Source organism: Pelophylax lessonae (genome assembly GCF_965119305.1).
Source record: "Pelophylax lessonae genome assembly, chromosome: 10".
Lineage (NCBI taxonomy): Eukaryota > Metazoa > Chordata > Amphibia > Anura > Ranidae > Pelophylax > Pelophylax lessonae.
This window is the reverse complement of record NC_138777.1, coordinates 134,713,817-134,735,009: the sequence shown is the minus strand read 5'-3', so window position 1 is coordinate 134,735,009 and position 21,193 is coordinate 134,713,817. Positions and strand designations below refer to the sequence as shown.

Here is a 21,193-nt window from a genome sequence, read left to right as displayed (position 1 = left end):
CAGGCCTCCAGGCATTCCAGCCAGGAGATGACCGCCTCAGGATCTTCAAAAAAATGCACGCGGTCCTCACCTTCCACCCGAAGATGAGCAGGGTACATCATGGAATATTTTATGTGTTTTATCCGTAACCTCTTCTTGGCCTCCAGGAATCCCTTGCGGCGTCGCTGCACCTCTGCCGAGAAGTCTGGGAACACCGCCACTCTCCCATTGTCCAGGGGAATATTGCCTTTCAGCCTCGCCAGGCGCAAGATGGCGTCCCTATCGCGGTAGTTGAGGAGTTTCGCAATGAATGTGCGCGGCGGGGCCCCCGGGGGCGGCGGGCGACCCGACACTCGGTGTGCCCGCTCCACCACGAATGTGGGCGACAGGGACTCCCTGCCATAGGTCTGGATGAGCAGCAGCTCCAGGTAGGCGGCGGGGTCAGATCCCTCCACACCCTCCGGCAGGCCAACGAATCTCAGGTTACAGTGGCGCAGCCTGTTTTCTAAATCGTCCTGCTTCTGTAGGATTTGAGCAACCTGCTGCTGGAGATGGTCGGCAGAGTGATGAAGGGGAGGGGAGGGCATCCTCCATGTTGCCAATTCTAGTTTCAGCCTCTGACACCCTGTCCCTCAGCTGCCGCATATCCTGTCTGATGAGAGAGCGATCAACTTTCACCTTGTCTATCTTGCTGGTGAGAGTTGCCTGACATGCCGAGATCGCTTCCAGGACCGCCGTGTTATCAGCTCCCGCCACCGCTCCGGAGCCTGAAGGGCGCTCTGCGCCATTTTGAGGGCAAGCTTCCTTGTCCTGGCGGCGGAACTTATCTAGTTTGGCGGCCGCCTCAGACGACTTTTTCGGTGGGGACATAGCTGCAGGGGTGTTGGAGTGTCCCAGCGAGCAGCGGTGCACTAGTAGCGGACTCGGGGGAACAGGATAAGCAGGTAAGGATGATAGTCCGGCGAAGCTCCAGCTACATGCATCCTATCGCATGCCGATCCAGGCCACACCCCCTGTTCTTGCTTTCTAAATTAAATACTTCCTAAAGATATCATTAATTAAAATTTTCAGTATCACATGTTATAATTGGGAAAAATATTTCAGTCGGATTTTGCAATCTCTGTAAGATCTCCCTAAAGCCTGGTACACACCACTAGTTTAAAACTGACAGCTCCACTGAACTAATGATCTGACCTTAGTACAGTGATCTCCCCCACTGAGCTGTTGTGTTCTGACAGGGGAATGGCCCCCCACCAGAACACTCCTATCGGCGCTCTCAGCCATTGGCTGAAATGTTAGTACAGAGCTGGGTGGAGGGAAGGGGAGGGCAGGTGCAGGTTGTGTGCTAATAAGGTCAGTTGGTAAATTACTTCCGGTTTCTTAACTGTTTTCATGTCCTAAATCTATATACCAGGAAGTCATGAACATTTCTATAGAGAAAGCTGAATGGTGAGGTAAGGCTGTCCTAAAATACTTAGAAAGCTATATCTTTTCTGCAACATAACTACATCATGGTATATTGGTACATGTGGGAGCTGGAAGTTAAAAAAAAAAAAAGTGAACTTAACTAATTAACCAGTGTTATCCTGGTACACTCTACAATCTTACTACAAATAGACAGAAATTGAAAAGTTATGATCTGCCCGATACATTGCAATTCCCTGACATGGGGACCTATGGTTGCACTCAGGGACTTGGATCTTCTACATATGACAAGGTTTACTAGAAAAAATTGGAAGACTTGTAATCCAAGTTTCATCTAGCATCTCTAGCTTTGCCGCTAACCTCCTTTCTTTACAACTCTACCCTGCCTGACAGCCTTAGACACCCTGCAAACTTAAATATTTGTTCCATGTTGGTAATCTCCTGAATGTATGCACTAAAACATTCCTCCCCTACACCAATTTAAAAGATCGATGCAACAGCTTGCGTTGCCGGCAGAACCTGCAGGGTTCTGCTTTTTGAAATATATACCATTTTAATGATGCCTAGCTCTGATACCTCCACCAAACACATTTACATGGTGAAATGAGAACAGGCTTTGAATAGAGAGTTTACAACAGAGGAATGGGGCAAAATTTGGGATAACGTGCTAGACCGTCCATCTGTACAACTTACAAGGAGAATCTGTACAAAATTCTTTATCACTGGTACTGTACTCCTTCCCTCCTACACTCCCTCATTACAGCTATCCTAGACTACAGCTGGATATGTCAACAATGTCCAGGAACATGATTCAATATATATCGGTCATGTCCCCTGTTCCAGCCTTTTTGGCCAGGAGTACAAGCCCACGTGCATGCACTTCTACAGTTGACTGTTCAGCTCGACCCACCCACGTTTTCCCTTTGTCTTCTACCACCTGGTACACCTACGGATGCCAAGAGAATAAAGTGGTTTTAAAGTCTCCATAATAAACTCCCATGATAGGTTCTCTAATGGGGCAATAGTAATGGCAGTGTTTTTTTTTTCAGATATATAATCTCTAAATACCTTTTCACAGTAGTGCTCCTGTGCAGTCACATGGTTCGCTAAGGTCTTACTCTCAAGCACAGGGACTCCAATGGGAGGGACTCACATTCCTCTGTTGGTTTAGATTCAGGAGGACAGGGGAGGGGCGGGGAGTGGACTGGTTTCACACAGACCCCGGAAATTGAAGGAAGGGAGGGGAGAGAGGGAGATTCAGTTGCTGCAGAGAGAGCAGGATGATGGAAAGTCCATTTACTGACAGGAACAGGCAGAATCAACCAGTTATTTAACTAATTTGTATATGGAAAAGGATAAATAACATTACAAAAAATTACTAGCACAAAAATAATGAAGGAAGGATCAAAGATAGGAAGGATTGATCAAAACATTTAAGGATTGGTCGAAGGAACGATCGGTCAGTTGAAATAAAAGAAGGATCAAAGGATCTTTTAATCCAAAAAAGGATCAAAGGATCTTTTGATCAATGGAAGGATCGATCAATGGAAGGATCGATCGAAGCAAGAATTGATCAAAGGAAGCAAAAATCGAAGTCAAAATCAATCGATCAAAGGGCGGATTGGTCGATCAATCAATGGAAGGATTGGTCGAAGGAAGGATCAGTCGGCTGCAGAAAGGACCAGTCCGTCGGCCAACAGCAGAAAGGATCAGTCGATCAGGAAACATCAGTTACTCAATTGCAGGAAGGATCAAGGTAAGGAAGGATCAGTCGATTGATCGATGGAAGGATCGATTGGTCGGTCAATTGCAGATAGGATTGTTCAGTCAATGGCAGGAAGAATTGGTCAGTCAAACACAGGAAGGATCGATTGGTCAAACGCAGGAAGGATTGGCCGATTTGGTAAAAAAAGTTAGAGTTAATGTAAAAAAAGTTTTGAATAAAATAAATAAAAAAACAACACTTTTTTTTAAAGCTTCCCCTCCCTCCGTGCTTATGTGAGTACCCATATGAAAATGGTGATCGCACAATACTTTTGAGGTATCGCTGTGAACGTAAGAGTAAGAGAAATAATTCTAGCTTCAGACCTATTGTGTAACTCAGACTTGTAACCTGCTGTCAAGGCTGGGCTTCTGTTAATACTAGCCGCTCTCTTCTCAGTGCTCAAAGCTTCTCAGTTGTCAATTACCAGGCACTCATTGTTTCCACAGTGACCTACCTGGTTACCATTACCTGCCTCATTAGTCCAGCCTACAGCCAGTCCCCTTTTGCTATTTAAAGGATTATTGATGGGAGTCAGGCACTCCACAATTTCCAATAGTATAGAGTCAGCTGGATTGTTATTATAGGGCAGGGGTCCTCAAACTTTTTAAACAGGGGGCCAGTTCACTGTCCCACCGACACTGTTGGGGGCCGGACTATAGTTTGAAAAAAATAGGAACGAATTCCTATGCACATGTTTATTTGTAGTGCACAAAAGAACAGGAAAAACAATACAATATTTAAAACCATGGCCTCAGGAACTAATGTGCAATCAGTGGCATGGGGATTTCACACCCCGGACCGGTAAAGCCATGACCCAATGTCCCACAGCGTGTGATCGCAGGACTCTGGGGTCAGTGGGACTGGGGGGGGGGGTGTAAGATCACCTAACAGATTTTCAGTAAAGTTGAACTTACCTGTGGACATGGTACAGGGGGAAGATGGTTAGAGGCTGCGGACATGGTACAGGGGGGAGATGGTTAGAGGCTGTGGACATGGTACAGGGGGGAGATGGTCAGAGGCTGTGGACATGGTACAGGGGTTGTCAGAGGCTGTGGACATGGTACAGGGGGGAGATGGTTAGAGGCTGTGGACATGGTACAGGGGGGAGATGGTTAGAGGCTGTGGACATGGTACAGGGGGGGAGATGGTTAGAGGCTGTGGACATGGTACAGGGGTTGTCAGAGGCTGTGGACATGGTACAGGGGGAGATGGTTAGAGGCTGTGGACATGGTACAGGGGGGAGATGGTTAGAGGCTGTGGACATGGTACAGGGGAGAGATGGTTAGAGGCTGCGGACATGGTACAGGGGGGAGATGGTTAGAGGCTGTGGACATGGTACAGGGGTTGTCAGAGGCTGTGGACATGGTACAGGGGGGAGATGTCAGAGGCTGCGGACATGGTACAGGGGGGAGATGTCTGAGGCTGCGGACATGGTACAGGGGGGAGATGTCTGAGGCTGCGGACATGGTACAGGGGGGAGATGTCTGAGGCTGTGGACATGGTACAGGGGGGAGATGGTTAGAGGCTGTGGACATGGTACAGGGGGGAGATGGTTAGAGGCTGCGGACATGGTACAGGGGGGAGATGGTTAGAGGCTGTGGACATGGTACAGGGGTTGTCAGAGGCTGTGGACATGGTACAGGGGGAGATGTCAGAGGCTGCGGACATGGTACAGGGGGGAGAGGTCTGAGGTTGCGGACATGGTACAGGGGGGAGATGTCTGAGGCTGCGGACATGGTACAGGGGTTGTCAGAGGCTGTGGACATGGTACAGGGGGAGATGGTTAGAGGCTGTGGACATGGTACAGGGGGGAGATGGTTAGAGGCTGTGGACATGGTACAGGGGGGAGATGGTTAGAGGCTGCGGACATGGTACAGGGGGGAGATGGTTAGAGGCTGTGGACATGGTACAGGGGTTGTCAGAGGCTGTGGACATGGTACAGGGGGAGATGTCAGAGGCTGCGGACATGGTACAGGGGGGAGAGGTCTGAGGTTGCGGACATGGTACAGGGGGGAGATGTCTGAGGCTGTGGACATGGTACAGGGGGGAGATGGTTAGAGGCTGTGGACATGGTACAGGGGGGAGATGGTTAGAGGCTGCGGACATGGTACAGGGGGGAGATGGTTAGAGGCTGTGGACATGGTACAGGGGTTGTCAGAGGCTGTGGACATGGTACAGGGGGAGATGTCAGAGGCTGCGGACATGGTACAGGGGGGAGAGGTCTGAGGTTGCGGACATGGTACAGGGGGGAGATGTCTGAGGCTGCGGACATGGTACAGGGGTTGTCAGAGGCTGTGGACATGGTACAGGGGGAGATGGTTAGAGGCTGTGGACATGGTACAGGGGGGAGATGGTTAGAGGCTGTGGACATGGTACAGGGGGGAGATGGTTAGAGGCTGCGGACATGGTACAGGGGGGAGATGGTTAGAGGCTGTGGACATGGTACAGGGGTTGTCAGAGGCTGTGGACATGGTACAGGGGGAGATGTCAGAGGCTGCGGACATGGTACAGGGGGGAGAGGTCTGAGGTTGCGGACATGGTACAGGGGGGAGATGTCTGAGGCTGCGGACATGGTACAGGGGGGAGATGTCTGAGGCTGCGGACATGGTACAGGGGGGAGATGTCAGAGGCTGCGGACATGGTACAGGGGGGAGATGGTCAGAGGCTGCGGACATGGTACAGGGGGGGAAATGTCTTGAGGCTGTGGACATGGTACAGGGGGGGAGATGTCTGAGGTTGCGGACATGGTACAGGGGGGAGATGTCTGAGGCTGCGAACATGGTACAGGGGGGAGTTGGTTAGAGGCTGTGGACATGGTACAGGGGTTGTCAGAGGCTGTGGACATGGTACAGGGGGAGATGGTTAGAGGCTGTGGACATGGTACAGGGGGGAGATGGTTAGAGGCTGTGGACATGGTACAGGAGGGAGATGGTTAGAGGCTGCGGACATGGTACAGGGGGGAGATGGTTAGAGGCTGTGGACATGGTACAGGGGTTGTCAGAGGCTGTGGACATGGTACAGGGGGGAAATGTCATAGGCTGCGGACATGGTACAGGGGGGAGAGGTCAGAGGTTGCGGACATGGTACAGGGGGGGAGACGTCTGAGGCTGCGGACATGGTACAGGGGGGAGATGTCTGAGGCTGCGGACATGGAACAGGGGGGAGATGTCAGAGGCTGTGGACATGGTACAGGGGGGAAATGTCTTGAGGCTGCAGACATGGTACAGGGGGGAGATGTCTGAGCCTGCAGGCATGGTACAGGGGGGAGATGGTTAGAGGCTGCGGACATGGTACAGGGGGGAGATGGTCAGAGGCTGCGGATATGGTACAGGGGGAGATGGTCAGAGGCTGCGGACATGGTACAGGGGGGAGATGTCTGAGCCTGCAGGCATGGTACAGGGGGGAGATGGTTAGAGGCTGCGGACATGGTACAGGGGGGAGATGGTCAGAGGCTGCGGATATGGTACAGGGGGAGATGGTCAGAGGCTGCGGACATGGTACAGGGGGAGATGGTCAGAGGCTGCGGACATGGTACAGGGGGAGGTGGTCAGAGGCTGCGGACATGGTACAGGGGGAGATGGTGAGAGGCTGCGGACATGGTACAGGGGGAGATGGTCAGAGGCTGCGGACATGGTACAGGGGGAGGTGGTCAGAGGCTGCGGACATGGTACAGGGGGAGGTGGTCAGAGGCTGTGGAGGGGTCTTACCTGGCCGCGATGAGAGGCACGCGCTACTGCTGGGCCACTGCAGTTCTTTACTTCAGATTTAAAAATGGCGCCTCGCCGGCGCCATTACGTCACTGCTGACAGGAGGAGGCGGGACCGATTACTTGCGGAGAAGAGACAGGACGGAGCGGAGGCGGGACAAAGTGCTTAGCTGGGAGGAGGCGGGACGGAGAGAAGACATCCTCTGGTCTGAGAGGAGGCGGGGCGGAGGCGGGGCGAACTGCTTAGCTGGGAGGAGGCGGGACGGAGGTCGAGCATGATTGTAATAATGCAGAGCTGCCTGATTAAATTTTTTCTCTACCTCCATTCCGTCTCCTCCCAGCTAAGCAATCCGTCCCGCCTCCTCTCAGACCCGAGGATGTCTTCTCTCCGTCCTGCCTCCTCTCAGCTAAGGAGCCGATTTCCTGCACTCGCAAAAAAAAAGCAGGAGAGTGGCCGTGTTGATCATAGGTTAGGCAGCCTCGGCGGGCCGGGTTTCGGACCCTGGAGGGCCGTATGCGGCCCGCGGGCCGTAGTTTGAGGTCCCCTGTAATATAGGGCATAGCATGGGTCTGCTGTCCATGCAGAAAAATTTACACTGTAGTTCTGGCTGCCATCCTCAGAGAGTGCACTTGCTCTGTAAGATGTACAAGAAAAAAGAGGGGGGGGGGGAGGCGCCACTAAGTGCAGTATTAAAACGGGTACATTTATTACAAGTGGTTAAAAACACTTACAAGAGTGTAAATCATCATGGGCACATCTGAAAGTTTGCCATTTAAACTGCCTTGATCAATCCCTTCGTGCCCTCACATGGTCAAAATCCCCAGTGTGTGTCTGCTGTGTTCCTGTGTATGACTTTGCCTGGCTGACGTCTCTTCTGATTCCTGATCTTTGGCTTCTGACAACGCTGACTTCTGGGTTCCGGATTCATGCTCATCAGATTACCCCCTCTGGCATCCAAAACCTGGCTTTTATATTTGACTACATTCCTGATCTGTGTTACTAGTGTTGCAAGCCATCCCTGCTGCTGCTCCGGTCTCTGTGCAGGCACCCCTAATACTACCTCTTTAAGAGGTATGATTGGCTCTGCTCTGCTTCCCCAGTACGATCAAGCTCACTGCAGAGGGTTTTTTAACCAGGTTGGAATATATTTTGAGATTCTTCCCTAGGCGTTCCCAACAGAAGCAAAGTAGGCTTTATTATTTCTTTGCTTTCTGATAGAGCCTCGGCTTGGGCAAAACCTCTATGGGAGACGCAAAAACCCGTTGTCCAGAATTACCCTGAGTTTGGGACCGACTTTTAAAGAATATTTGAGACTCCCGCTCGCTCCACTTCTGCTGTCAAAAAGCAGTGGCGGCCGGTGTATTTAGGGCGCATGGGCGCCTCCCCCCCATCCATGCGTCCTGCCCCCTAATCTGCATGCAGGGGCGCCGGACGCATGCAGCTTAATGGGTTTTTTTAAATCACCTGATTAGAGCCAGAGGCTCTAATAGGGTGATGCAAAGGGTGGAGCCGGGGCGCAGAGCAGTGCGCCCGAGCCCACCCATTGTGTGACAATAGCGAATGAAAATTCGCTATTGTCACACCAATCCTCCTCCTGGCCAATCAGGAAACGTGTCCGACACGCGCTTCCTGATTGGCCGCAAGGCAAACCCCATGCCATTGGCCAAGGAGAAGGGCGGGAGCGGGAGGACTGGAGGAGATGCGCCACCAGCCCGGGACTGAGGAGAAGCAACCCGCCGCTGCTGCTGCTCCAGGTAAGTAAGGGGGCACGCACGCTGATCTCTGCATTGGGGGAATGTATGCTGGTCACTTGCATTGAAGGGGGCACGCACGCTGATCTCTGCATTGGGGGAATGTATGCTGGTCACTGCATTGAAGGGGGCACGCACTCTGATCTCTGCATTGGGGAAATGTATGCTGGTCACTGCATTGAAGGGGGCATGTATGCTGGTCTCTGCATTGGGGGGAATGTATGCTGATCACTGCTTGAAGGGGGGCACGCACGCTGGTCACTGCATTGAAGGGGGGCATGTACGCTGGTCACTGCATTGAAGGGGGCATGTACACTGGTCTCTGCATTGAGGGGGGCATGTACACTGGTCACTGCATTGAAGAGGGCATGTATGCTGGTCACTGTGCATTGAAAGGGGGCACGCTGGTCACTGTGCATTGAAAGGGGGCACGCTGGTCACTGTGCATTGAAAGGGGACATGCTGGTCACTGTGCATTGAAAGGGGGCACGCTGGTCTCTCTGCATTGAAAGGGTGCATGCTGGTCTCTCTGCTTTGAAAGGGGGCACGCTGGCCTCTCTGCAATTAAAGGGGGCACACTGGCCTCTCTGCATTGAAAGGGGGCACCCTGGCATCTCTGCAATGAAAGGGGGCACGCTGGCATCTCTGCATTGAAAGGGGGCAAACTATACCTTAATTACTGAAGGCCCCTTTTCACACTTTTGCAACCACAAAGTCACGCAATTTTTTACAGCGTTTTTTGCCGCAAAGCAATGCCTATTACATTTTCCTGTTTGCGCCCCCCCCCCCCAAAAAAAAATTTTGAGCACCAGCCGCCACTGGTCAAAAGCCTCATATCCTTCAAACAGAGTACTAAAACTGTTGCCGAGTATGCCAAAGAAATCCGTGCTCTGGCAGCAGAAGTTTGAACAATGAGGCTCTCCTGGCTGCTTTTTCTCATGGTTTCTTGAATAACAATAAAGATGAGATTGCAGCCTGAGACATACCTAAGAATTTTAAGGAGTTGATCTCGTTTGCCATTCTCATTGATACCAGACTCCGAGAGAGACATTCCTTTAAGGAGCGCTTGTGCAAGACTCCTGTACATTTGGCTCTGAAACTTGCATACCTAGCCATGTCCCCCTCACCTCCCTTGTCTCCTGGGCCCGAGTCCTACAGTGAAGTAGAGCCCATGCAGCTGGGCTTCACGCATCTCTCTGCTGAAGTGAGGGCCTTTAGGAGGAGGGAGAGATTATGGCCAGGCAGGTCACTTATTTAAGTCTTGTCTTAACAGTCTGGGAAACGTCCGCACCTGAGATCCCGTAGGGGACAGACCTTAGGTAGAATCTTTGCGTCCCCAGCTATCCTGAAGGATAAGCCTCTAGTTCTGGTTACTCTTTCCTGGTCTGAGTGTTCCATCAAAACCCAGGCTCTAATTGATTCTGGGGCTGCAGGCTTGTTCATAGATAGTGCTTCAGTGTCGCAGCACTTCATAACTCTGCAATCTCGTGCCTCCCCACTTGCCATTAAGGCTATTGATGGGAGACCTTTACAGCCTGCCCACGTGACTCAAAAAACCGCCTTGTTGACCATGGCTGTAGGGGCTTTTTCCCATGAGATTATCCAGTTTCAGGTAATTTCCTCACCTTATTTTTTTTTACAAATTAATTTTTCTTTTATTATTAAACATATAAACAAGACAAATAGTTACAACTGAGATACATTACTCTGCACACAAGTTATCCGTACATGCAAGCACAAAACACACAAAAAAAAAAAACATAATTGGGAGAATTATATTAAATAAATATATATATATATATATATATTTAAAAAAAAAAAAAAGGGGGGGGATTTAAATCATATCCTGCTTCTATCATTGTAGAGCAGGTGACATTGGCACACCTACAGCATCAATCCATGCTGACCAAACTTTATCGAATTTCTGAGGGCAGTTCCTACTGCCGTAAGTAAAACGATAGAATGGAAGTGTCTTAGTAACGGCGGCTATCCAGGTTGTCCGGGTGGGAGACTCAGGTAGCTTCCACCGCAGAAGGATTTCTCTCCTGGCATAAAACAGGGCATAAGTGATGCACATTTTAGCATATTTATCCCCAACCACTTCTGTAAGATTGCTCAATAAAGTTACCTTTGGGTCCAGAGGAATCGTAATATCAAAGATGTCCCCTATAGTGTCCGTCACCGCTTTCCAAAAGGATGCCAGCTCAGGACACGACCAGACAACATGTAAAAAGGTACCAATATCACGCCCACATCTAGTACAAGAAGGATCATTCATAGGGTATATCCTAGCAAAACGTTGAGGCGTGTAATATGCTCTGTGTAAGAATTTAAGTTGTATAAATCTATCCCTGGCCGCTATCATTGAGGGAATATAACTATTAACCGAGTCCTCCCAGTCTTCAACAGTCAAGTCTGGAATATCCCCCTTCCATTTATTATACATTCTCTGACTATAGTCCGTTGAAAGGAGGAGATATATAGCAGAGAGGGTTTTTCCTATAACCTTAAAAGTTAACATTTTCTCCAAAGGGTCCGATTCCAGGACAACCGGGCCCTGGAACTGAGCCCGCATAGCATGGCTAAGCCAGTAACGAAATTCCATAGTGCTAGGCAGTAAATGTATGAGCTGGAAAACCTCAAACCCTGGGAGTCTTCCATTTTTAATAACATGTTTCATGGTCACAATCCCTTTGGCGGCCCATACCTGGGGATCAGGAAGTTGTTGCAAATGTGGTAGATTAGGGTTACCCCACAGCGGAGTGTGGGGGGATATATATATATATAGAGGTTTCTTATATACCACCCGTGCCCGAGTCCATATGCGCAGCACCGTCTTCATCAGACTGGTAATCTGGGGATGCGCTCGTTCACCCCAAAAAACAAGATTACTAAGAGCCGCATAAGATCCCAATAGGGCTGCTTCTAGTGTCACTGCGGAATTAAACTTGGACTGGGAGAACCACCACCAGACCGTCACCAGTACAGCCGCCCAGAAATAAAGTTTGAAGTTGGGAAACGCTAAACCCCCTCTTGAAAGTGGGAGGTACAGCGTACGCCTTGCGACACGTGGAGTGTGCCCGGCCCATATGAAGGTTGTCACCATACTGTCTAGTCTGGAAAAGAAGGTTTTGGACATATCATTAGGGGAATTACGAAAAAAATACAAAAACTTCGGAAGGTAACTAATTTTCAATAAGTTAATTCCACAGGGGGGTGTGTCCAAAGCGGCGCCGGGAGCAGAAGTGTGCTAACTGAGCTCCCGACTCTGGCATTCATCCTGTTGAACTTCCCAGGCAGACTGCACTAAAACCGGCCATCCAGACTTTTCAAGCACTGCTTACTCCTTGGAAGGGGTGCCAAAGAGCAAGGGGGGTGTACAAACACGCCGTGCGGCTGAAGCACTGACCTCACCGCTCAAGCCTATGGTAACTATGGCGTCTCAGACTGACCAGACTGCTGTGATCCGGGAATCAGAGCCACCTGCAAGTTTGGAGACACTCATGCGAGCCATAGTAGACTGCAAGACAGCCCTGACTTTTAAAATTGACAGTGTACAATCAGATATTGGGCTTATCCGTAGAGATATGGACACCTTTCGGGACAGAGTGACCAGGATGGAATTGCGGGTCTCGGAGGTAGAGGACGCACAGAAAGGCCATCATTCGGATATTCAAATGCTTAAGGCTAAGGTTAAGTAATTGGAGGTGCGGGCGGAAGATGCAGAGAACCGAAACCGCAGGAATAATCTGCAGATTATTGGTCTCCGGAGGGGTCCGAAGGACTTAACCCAGTGACCTTTATTGAACACCTGCTCCCGTCCATCCTACCAAACGCTAAGTTTTCTACCTACTTCTCAGTGGAGCGGGCGCATCGGATACCAGCAGCGCGAGGTCCACCTGGCTCCCCTCCCCGCAGGCTTATTTTCAGGTTCCTTCACTATGGTGACCGGGACACTGTCCTACGAGCAGCCCGCTCTCAGGGTGAAGTGAAATTTGATGGTGGTAAACTTTTTATTTTTCCTGACTACTCTGTTGAAACATAACGTCAAAGGAAATCGTTCGACCAAGCCCGCTTTAAGTTAAGGGAAAAAGGGCTTAAGTATAGCACTCCCGGCTAAACAGCGGGTTCAGGACGGTGATCATGTGCGTTTTTTTCTTCTCCTAAAGAGGTGCTATCATGGCTTGAGACATATAAGCAAGACTGAATCCGAATCTGTTCCTCTTTTTTTTTTTTTTTCTCCCTTTTTTTTTTTGTTGACAAATAATGGATCTAGATGTCATTGGAGATATTGGAGATATTTGGAGACATTTTGGAGATCCCTTACTGTGATTGTAGCTTCAAATATTGGAGTACCAATATATTGGTTACGGAGTAATAGTGATTTTGATATTTTTTGCTTTATACGTTTACTCCTTTTTCTCCCTCTTTTTTTTTTTTTTGGAATGCCTGGAATGCACGACAATTTATGATAATTTAAATATAATTAATGATAATGATATATGTGTATATGTATTCCTTATGGGAGTAATCGAAACATGGTGACATGAGACATGGTGTCATGTCATGTAGTGATGTACTCCCAATTAGATGCGATTCCTTTTTTGATGTTTTACCTGGCCAATTTGTGGGATACCTGGGTGATCTGATACATTTATTTTTTTTATTGAAACGCCAGAGTTTCCTCCCCCCCCCTTTTTTTTTTTTTTAGGGGGGGGGGGGGTAATAGGGTGCCCTCTTTTGACACTTACCCTCTAGGTGGGACTATGAGGTCCACGGTGGGTGGGATACAAACCCTCTCCAGCTTTTTTTTCTAAGCTGAGATCCCCATTAAGATATTTATAAATTGCTATCATGTCCCCTCTCAGACGTCTCTTCTCCAGGGAAAATAAATCGAGCGATTGCAGCCGCTCTTCATAGTTAAAGTCCTCCAACCCCCTAATCAGTTTAGTTGCCCTTCTCTGGACTTTCTCCAGCTCCAACACATCCCTCCTGAGGACTGGCGACCAGAACTGGACAGAATACTCCAGATGCGGTCGGACCAGAGTTTTATAAAGTGGAAGGATTATAGTCTTATCTCTGGAACACATCCCTTTCTTTATGCATGCTAATATTCTGTTGGCTTTGAAAGCCGCCGCTTGACATTGCATGCTGTTGCCTAATCTATCATCAACCAAGACTCCCAGATCTTTCTCCATTTTTGATTCCCCCAAGGGTTCCCCCCCTAACGTGTATTGTGTTTTTATGTTTTTAGTCCCCAAGTGCAGAACCTTACACTTCTCCACGTTAAACCTCATTTGCCATGTCTTTGCCCACTCCGTAATTTTGTCCAGGTCATTCTGTAGGATATCTGCTTCATGCTGTGCAGTTATTGCCCTGGCCAATTTTGTGTCATCTGCAAAAACTGATAACGAACTACTGATCCCGTCCTCAATGCTGTTTATGAATAAATTGAACAAGGTTGGTCCCAGGACTGAGCCCTGGGGCACCCCGCTTACTACCTCAGACCAGTCTGAGTATGCGCTGTTTATTACCACCCTTTGGACACGGCCTTTTAGCCAGTTCCGTATCCAAGAGCAAACCCTGCTGTCGATACCTGCAGACCTTATTTTATAAATTAAGCGCTTGTGGGGAACTGTATCAAACGCCTTAGCGAAATCCAAGTACACCACATCCACTGGTCTGCCCCTATCTAGCTCACCTCCTCGTAGAATGCTAAGAGATTGGTTTGACAAGAACGCCCATTTGTAAACCCGTGCTGGTTACTGCTGATGATGTTGTTGTCTTTAACATACTCTATGATATAGTCCCTTATCATCCCCTCCAAAAGTTTACATATTATTGATGTCAAGCTGACAGGCCTATAATTTCCCGGGATATGCCTCTGGCCCTTTTTGAATATCGGAATCACGTTAGCCTTCCTCCAATCCCCTGGTACATCTCCTGTCCTAATACTGTCAGCAAAGATCAGGAACAGTGGTCTGGATATAACCTTACTGAGTTCCTTGAGTACTCTCGGATGTACGCCATCCGGACCTGGTGATTTGTTTGTGTTAAGTTTATCCAGTCTTTCCCTGATTTCACCCTCTGTTAGCCATAGTGGCAAGTCCTGTGTACTACTACTAACCATACAGTCATGGTCAGTGTACCCCTCCTTTTCCTGTGTAAAGACTGACGAGAAAAAAGCATTCAGCACGGTTGCTTTTTCAGTGTCCTCTGTAACCATCCTCCCATCATTGTTAATTATGTGTGCAATATGCTCTGCCCTAGTTTTTTTGCTGTTGATATATTTAAAGAATTTCTTTGTTTTTTTTTTACTATCCTCCGCTATTTGTCTCTCAAAGTTGATTTTAGCGATCTTGATTTCTTGTTTACTTTTCTTATTTGCCTCCTTGTATTGCTGGAAGGCCGATACTGTGCCCTCTGATTTATATTTCTTGAAGGCCAATTTTTTTCCCCTAATAAGTTTTTTAACGCGACGGTTTAGCCAGCCAGGTTTGGCTTTGTCTCTTCTAAATTTATTTCCCATAGGAATGCACTGCAAGATACATTTGCTTAATATGTTCCTAAAGCATTCCCATTTTTCCTCTGTGGTCAGGGATCCCAGGGTTTGGTCCCAGTTTACCCTTTCCATCAATGAGTACAATTTTGGAAAGTTTGCCCGTCTGAAGTTTAGGGTTCTTATGTTCCCCACTTGCCTTGTTATATTGTTATTTATACTAAATGTGATCATCCTGTGATCGCTAGAGCCCAGGTTGTCCTGGACTCCTACCTCCGAGATTATGTCTGGGTCATTAGTGATCAATAGATCCAGGACTGCGTTTTCTCTGGTAGGGGAATCAACCAACTGTGACATGTAATTATCCTGTAAGGTTTCCGTGAATAGACGGGCCTTCTGTGAGTGTGCAGTCCCCTCTTCCCAGTCAATGTCGGGATAATTGAAATCCCCCAATATGATGACTGATCCCAGTTTTGCCACTTTACCCATTAGTGCTAAAAATTCCTGCTCTACCTCCTCCCCTTGGTTAGGTGGCCTATAGCAAACCCCCACAACTACTTTTTTCTTATCTTCTTCCCTATCGAGTTCAACTAACACAGATTCTAAATCCATGCTCATCCCATCCGTAATGTCACTCCTTTCTATCACCTTTATATTGTTCTTGACATAGAGACATACCCCTCCCCCTCTTTTTCCTACCCTGTCCTTCCGGTACACCAAATACCCTTGGATATTGGCCAGCCAGTCATGTGAGGGGTCAAACCAAGTCTCTGTTATTCCCACAAGGTCTATGTCATCCTCATGTACTAACATTTCCAACTCATCCATTTTATTAGCTAGGCTCCTGGCATTAGCATATACCCCTGTTAGTTTTACGGAAGTTAAACGCGATTGGCGGTTATGTTTATTTCTGTTTGGTCTGCGGTTTTCCCGCACAGACCCGTCAATTGATGTTGTGGACCTACTGTCGCTGCTGACCCTACCACTGCCTTCAGTCCTCTGCTCCCTCCTGACTGATTCTACTTCTGAGCCCTCCCCCCCGTGGCGGGCGGATCCACGGGTCCGTGGCATTAAAGTAGGTGTTATTGAGGAGAAATTGTCCTTATATGCAGACGACACCTTGATTTACTTGGCTGATGCCTCTACCTCATTACATAGGGCCCTACAACTATTCAATATCTTTGGTCTCTTCTCTGGTTTACGTATCAATTGGTCTAAGTCTGTCCTTTTTCCATTACATCCACTCGTCCCTTTAATTGATACCCAGACACCGTTGAAATGGGTGCAGGATATGGTGTATTTGGGCATCAAAGTGGGTCCAATGTTGGATGTTTATCAGCAAGACAATATTGAACCCCTGGTCTTACAATTAAATAAGAGGTGTGCGCCGTGGCGTATGCTTCCTTTATCCCCGGTAGGTAGAATTTCCTCACCTTATTAGTCAGTGGCCATTGGTTATCCTTGGTTATAGAGGCACAATCCCTTTTTTGTTAGGTGTAGTGCTGAGGTTCTACCATTGTCGCCACATTGCAGTAATACATGTTTTCAGAAAGTGATTCAATTGCAATTTGTGCGCAGAACAACTGCACTGGTGTCCCTCATGGACTATAGGAGACAAACCAAAATAATAGATATAGAAAACATTTTATTGAATAGACATATTATTTCTGGAACATACATGTCTACTATTAATAATCATACATTAAAATCCATAGAAAATATATAATTCTATAATGAAAATGACATAGTAATATAGTAAATACAATGTATAATGAGCTTCTTGTTATAATCACAAAATTAAACAGCCATTTAGCACATGATATTGAATTGAAGAGTAGGAGTTGCACAGAAATTGAGCAAAATCAGAAGGCAGAGGAGGAAGAGGTCGCCAACGCAGCCAGGGCACCGCCAGCACCTCAGAAGGCAGGGTTAGCATGTATGAAATGTGGAAAAGCTTTGTCAGCACGCCACAACAACCAGGACCACCAGCTGTTTTTTTTTTTTTTTTAAGCCCCTGGTGTGTGAACACACTCAGACTATCACCCGGTGGGTGCATAACAAAGTGCACACCAAAAAAGTGAAAAACAAAAAGTGCACAGGGTGTACACATGGTCCTTGACCCTGATCCCCTGGGGTGCAAGGCTCCTGACAGGGACTGGCGTACTTACACTGGCTAACCTTGCCGAAACCAGGCAGCCCCATTCTTTAGGAGGTCTGCTGAAACAGACCACCCCAAGTACAAGGTGGGGCTCTCCCGAAAAGAGACCCCATGAGAGAGGGCGAACCAAGCCAGAAGGCCATATCCACCCCCTCCCAAGACTTTCAGGGACAGGCCCAAGGACCTACACTCTACTAATCACGCTGTGCAAAATAAAGTGTACCGCCACAATACAAAACACAAAATGTGAGACACACAACACATAAAAGGGGGGAGAGGGATAGTGGAGAAATGCAAGGTTAGTGCCACGTTGCAATACTATGGCAGGCCCTTCGGCCAGGAATAAAAAAATTCTCAGGTCCTGACTCCTGACCCGGCCCTAGAGGCAGGTGTGAAAAATTAGTGTAGGAAGTGCAGTGTCCTTGGTGCCATACTCATAGTGTTGCCATCCACCATGAATTATGGAACCCCTGGACTGCCACTCCAGGGGCACATACACCACAGGCTTTTCAGAATCCCGGTCCCTGGCAAGACCAGTGCAGCCCCGTCCCTACCAGAAGGCCTCAGAACTTGGACAGCTTTGGGAGAGCCCGGCCCACAACCAGGGACACATACCTTTTCCAAGGCCAGACTCAACCCAGAAGGGAGAAAAAAGCCCCCCCCCCCCCACCGCCACCATCATCGTTCCTTATCATATACCATATACAGTTCCTTACCGTTCCTTACGTACTATACAGGTTCTGAATGACGGGTCTGCCCCCTTCGACTTCTGGGTCTCCAAATTGGGCACATGGCCTGAGCTTGCCCTTTACGCCTTGGAGGTGCTGGCCTGCCCTGCAGCCAGTGTATTATCTGAACGTGTATTTAGCACGGCTGGGGGCGTTATCACAGACAAGCACAGCCGCCTGTCCAGAGCCAATGTGGACAAGCTCACGTTCATTAAAATGAACCAGGCATGGATCCCACAGGACTTGTCCGTACCTTGTGCAGAATAGACATGTATACCGGCCTTACCCAGCCATTGTTGTATTTGATCTTTCTAACTATTTTGGAGTGTACCCTGATTTAAAAAGAAATAAAATTAACAACAAAAACCAGTGTTGCCTACCTCGTCCTCCTCCACCGCCGCTTCCATCTACACCGCCACATCCACTGCCACCTCAATCTCCTACTCCATATGGGACTCCTCCTCCTCCTCCACCGCCGCCTCTACCTACACCGCCATATCCACCGCCACCTCAACCTACTACTCCAAATGGGCCTCGTCCTCCTCCTACATCATTCAAGATGAATATTTTTTATTTTTCTGTTTTTATGCTATTTTAAGTTATTTCCCTATCCACATTTGTTTGCAGAGCACTTGCCATGCTCTTAAGATGAGTTTGCTGCCATTTTCAGCCCTCTAGCCCTTTTCTTGTTTGTTTTAGAGGCATTTTAGTGCTCAAAAGTTCGGGTCTCCATTGACTTCGGTGGGGTTCGGGATCGGGGCAAAGTTCGGGTTAAGTCCGGTTCACGAACCCGGACTTTTTTTTCAAGTTCAGTCGAACCCACCGAACCCGGACATCCAGGTGTTCGCTCAACTCTAGTCCTGGGCAGATGGGGATGAATGGTATTAGAAGAGTGCCTGATAATCCCTCACAGGAACAGGAGACAATGCTTGGAGCTGACGCCAGAGAAGGAAAGATAGAGGGCAGTGCACGCAAACATATAATGGAGGCCATACAAACCTGTCAGGCAGCACTAACATCTCAAATTGAAAAGGTCCGGCTGGACCTTTCCATTGCAAAGCATGACATGCAGAAAATACATTCCAGAATTTCTATCGCTGGTGGGAGGAGCCGCTATTCAGTAAAATTTTTCGTTCTTGTTTTAGTATTTTTAATCCCTGTGTGTAGTTTTTACCTTACCCCTTATTATTATTTAGCCATACACGATTGATCGAGATTCCTAGAGGAGTTCATCGTGGTCCAGGGATGTCTTGTGGAAGAGTTTCCCTGTGGCATCCAGAGAGCTATACAAACAGGCGATTAGGACTTTGTAGTGGGGTCATTGCTTAAAGGTGAGCAGGCATTCCAGCTAGAGGTGGTAGTCACTAAAGTCACTGAATACTATGAACTTTTTGTTACATTATTCTGAACATCACTTAGACTTGCATGGAATTCTTACACAAAATTGGGACTTGTTACATTGATTGCATTTTATATTGGTTGCGCTGGTGGAAATATTAGTTATGTTGTTAGTTATGTTATATTGATGTTTGCAAATAAGAATGTCTGCATACAAAATAGTATGCTAGTAATATCAGTCTTGTTAAAAAACAATAAATTACATTGATCAATTTATTTACAAAGGTCTTTCAAGAAAAAGAATTGCAGTAACCATTCTAGACGTTTCCCAAATCTTGCATTCCAATTATAATTTTGAGTTTCAGTTAACTATATGTGGTTGTAGTGGAGGCAGAAAGGATTAAAGCCTAAATGCTAGTTAGTTCTGTTTAGATATTAATTAAGATGCTAAGTTAGGAATGTCTAACATCAAATCGCCACATGATTTTAAGCATTAGATTTATGAGTACTTTTTCTTAATTTAATTAAGGTTTATTTTTTTAGTCAGAATTCAGTCATATACATTAAAAGATTAGGATCTCAAATCTTTTACTACACGCTACCATACAGCAGGTAGTTTATATATAGTTGACAGCCAAAATTTGGTTCAACATTTTCTTTAAGCAGAGGACGAGTCTAAATTTCAAGTATTGGTACATAAAACTATCCAAACCCCAATATAAAAATCAAAACTAAAATATATAGGTATTTATAACCTCTGTGTCAATTCTTATGTTTTTATAATTTTATTATAATGTTTGACCTTGGAAACATTGTGTTAATGACGAACAGCATTAGGCACTAGATGTAGAAAAAAAGAAATAAAGCCCCCCCCCCCCCCCTCTTTCACCCAGCTTCATATTTTTTACATTGAAACAGATTTGCTTGATTTCAGACACATTTTCCCACCAAGGTGTGGAAAATAATTTCTGGCTTATAGCTGCTGGGCTGTGCCAACTATTTTTTTTTTTTGTTTTTCTTTCATCTTGGGCTTTCTAATGACTTTGTTTTTTCTCCTTATACCTAATAAGTATAGATTTAAAAGAGATTCTATCATTTCTCTAAAAAACGCATTCCATTAGGTCTCTGCAAGAAAAGAGCTCTTAAAGTTGCCTCAGCAGAGGCCCATGTGTCCTACTTCCCCATAGTTCCACTGTTGCAGCCTCCAGAGTTTGCAGCATTTAACACTTTCGAGTGACTGTGACTCCTACCTTTTTGATGACTCCTTTTATGACCATTATGTCATTGCAGGACAAAGCAGGAAGGAACCACAATGTGTGGTGGAGGATAGAGGCACATGAAGAAGCTGGGGCACATGAGCCACCAGGAGAGCTGAGCTAAGGAGTTCTTCTCTTACAGGGGCCTGGATGTTTGTGTACTTTAGAGACCTGGAAGGTCTCTGTAAGAAGCTTTAAAGTGGAATTAATTCTATAATTTAATATAAACATATTAATCAATTGATTGGCTTATACAAGACAGCTATAATATGAAGAATAACTTTTTAAATGCAAATTATTTGAAGACGCGTACACTTTTAGGATACCGGTATCCCAAAAACTCATTTACATAATAGCTTTCCTCACCTGCAGGGTATCGCTCATTGACCGGCCAGCTGTCCACCTGTAGGGTAGCGTTACCCCCACTACGTGTAAATCGTACCACATGATACTTCCCATCGCTTACAAGGGCCCCTGGCTCTTCGATAGCTATATCATCTGTGCCCACATTAAAAATCACCCCCACTGTGCCTTGGTCCTAGAGAAAGAAACAAAATAAAGAACAGTTAGTGCATATATCAGTCATT

At 47.3% G+C, this 21,193-nt stretch overlaps 1 protein-coding gene across 10 annotated transcripts in view; it reads right to left on the bottom strand.

Moving 5' to 3' along the window:
• The window catches only part of NRXN2 (neurexin 2), a 2,537,771-nt gene that overhangs the window by 515,970 nt on the left and 2,000,608 nt on the right, over positions 1 to 21,193 (bottom strand). For all 10 annotated transcript variants that reach the window (XM_082270633.1, XM_082270634.1, XM_082270627.1 and 7 more), the window contains one exon: positions 20,973 to 21,144. In XM_082270633.1, the coding sequence (XP_082126759.1) occupies positions 20,973 to 21,144 (172 nt within the window). The remainder of the gene's footprint in view (positions 1 to 20,972; positions 21,145 to 21,193) is intronic.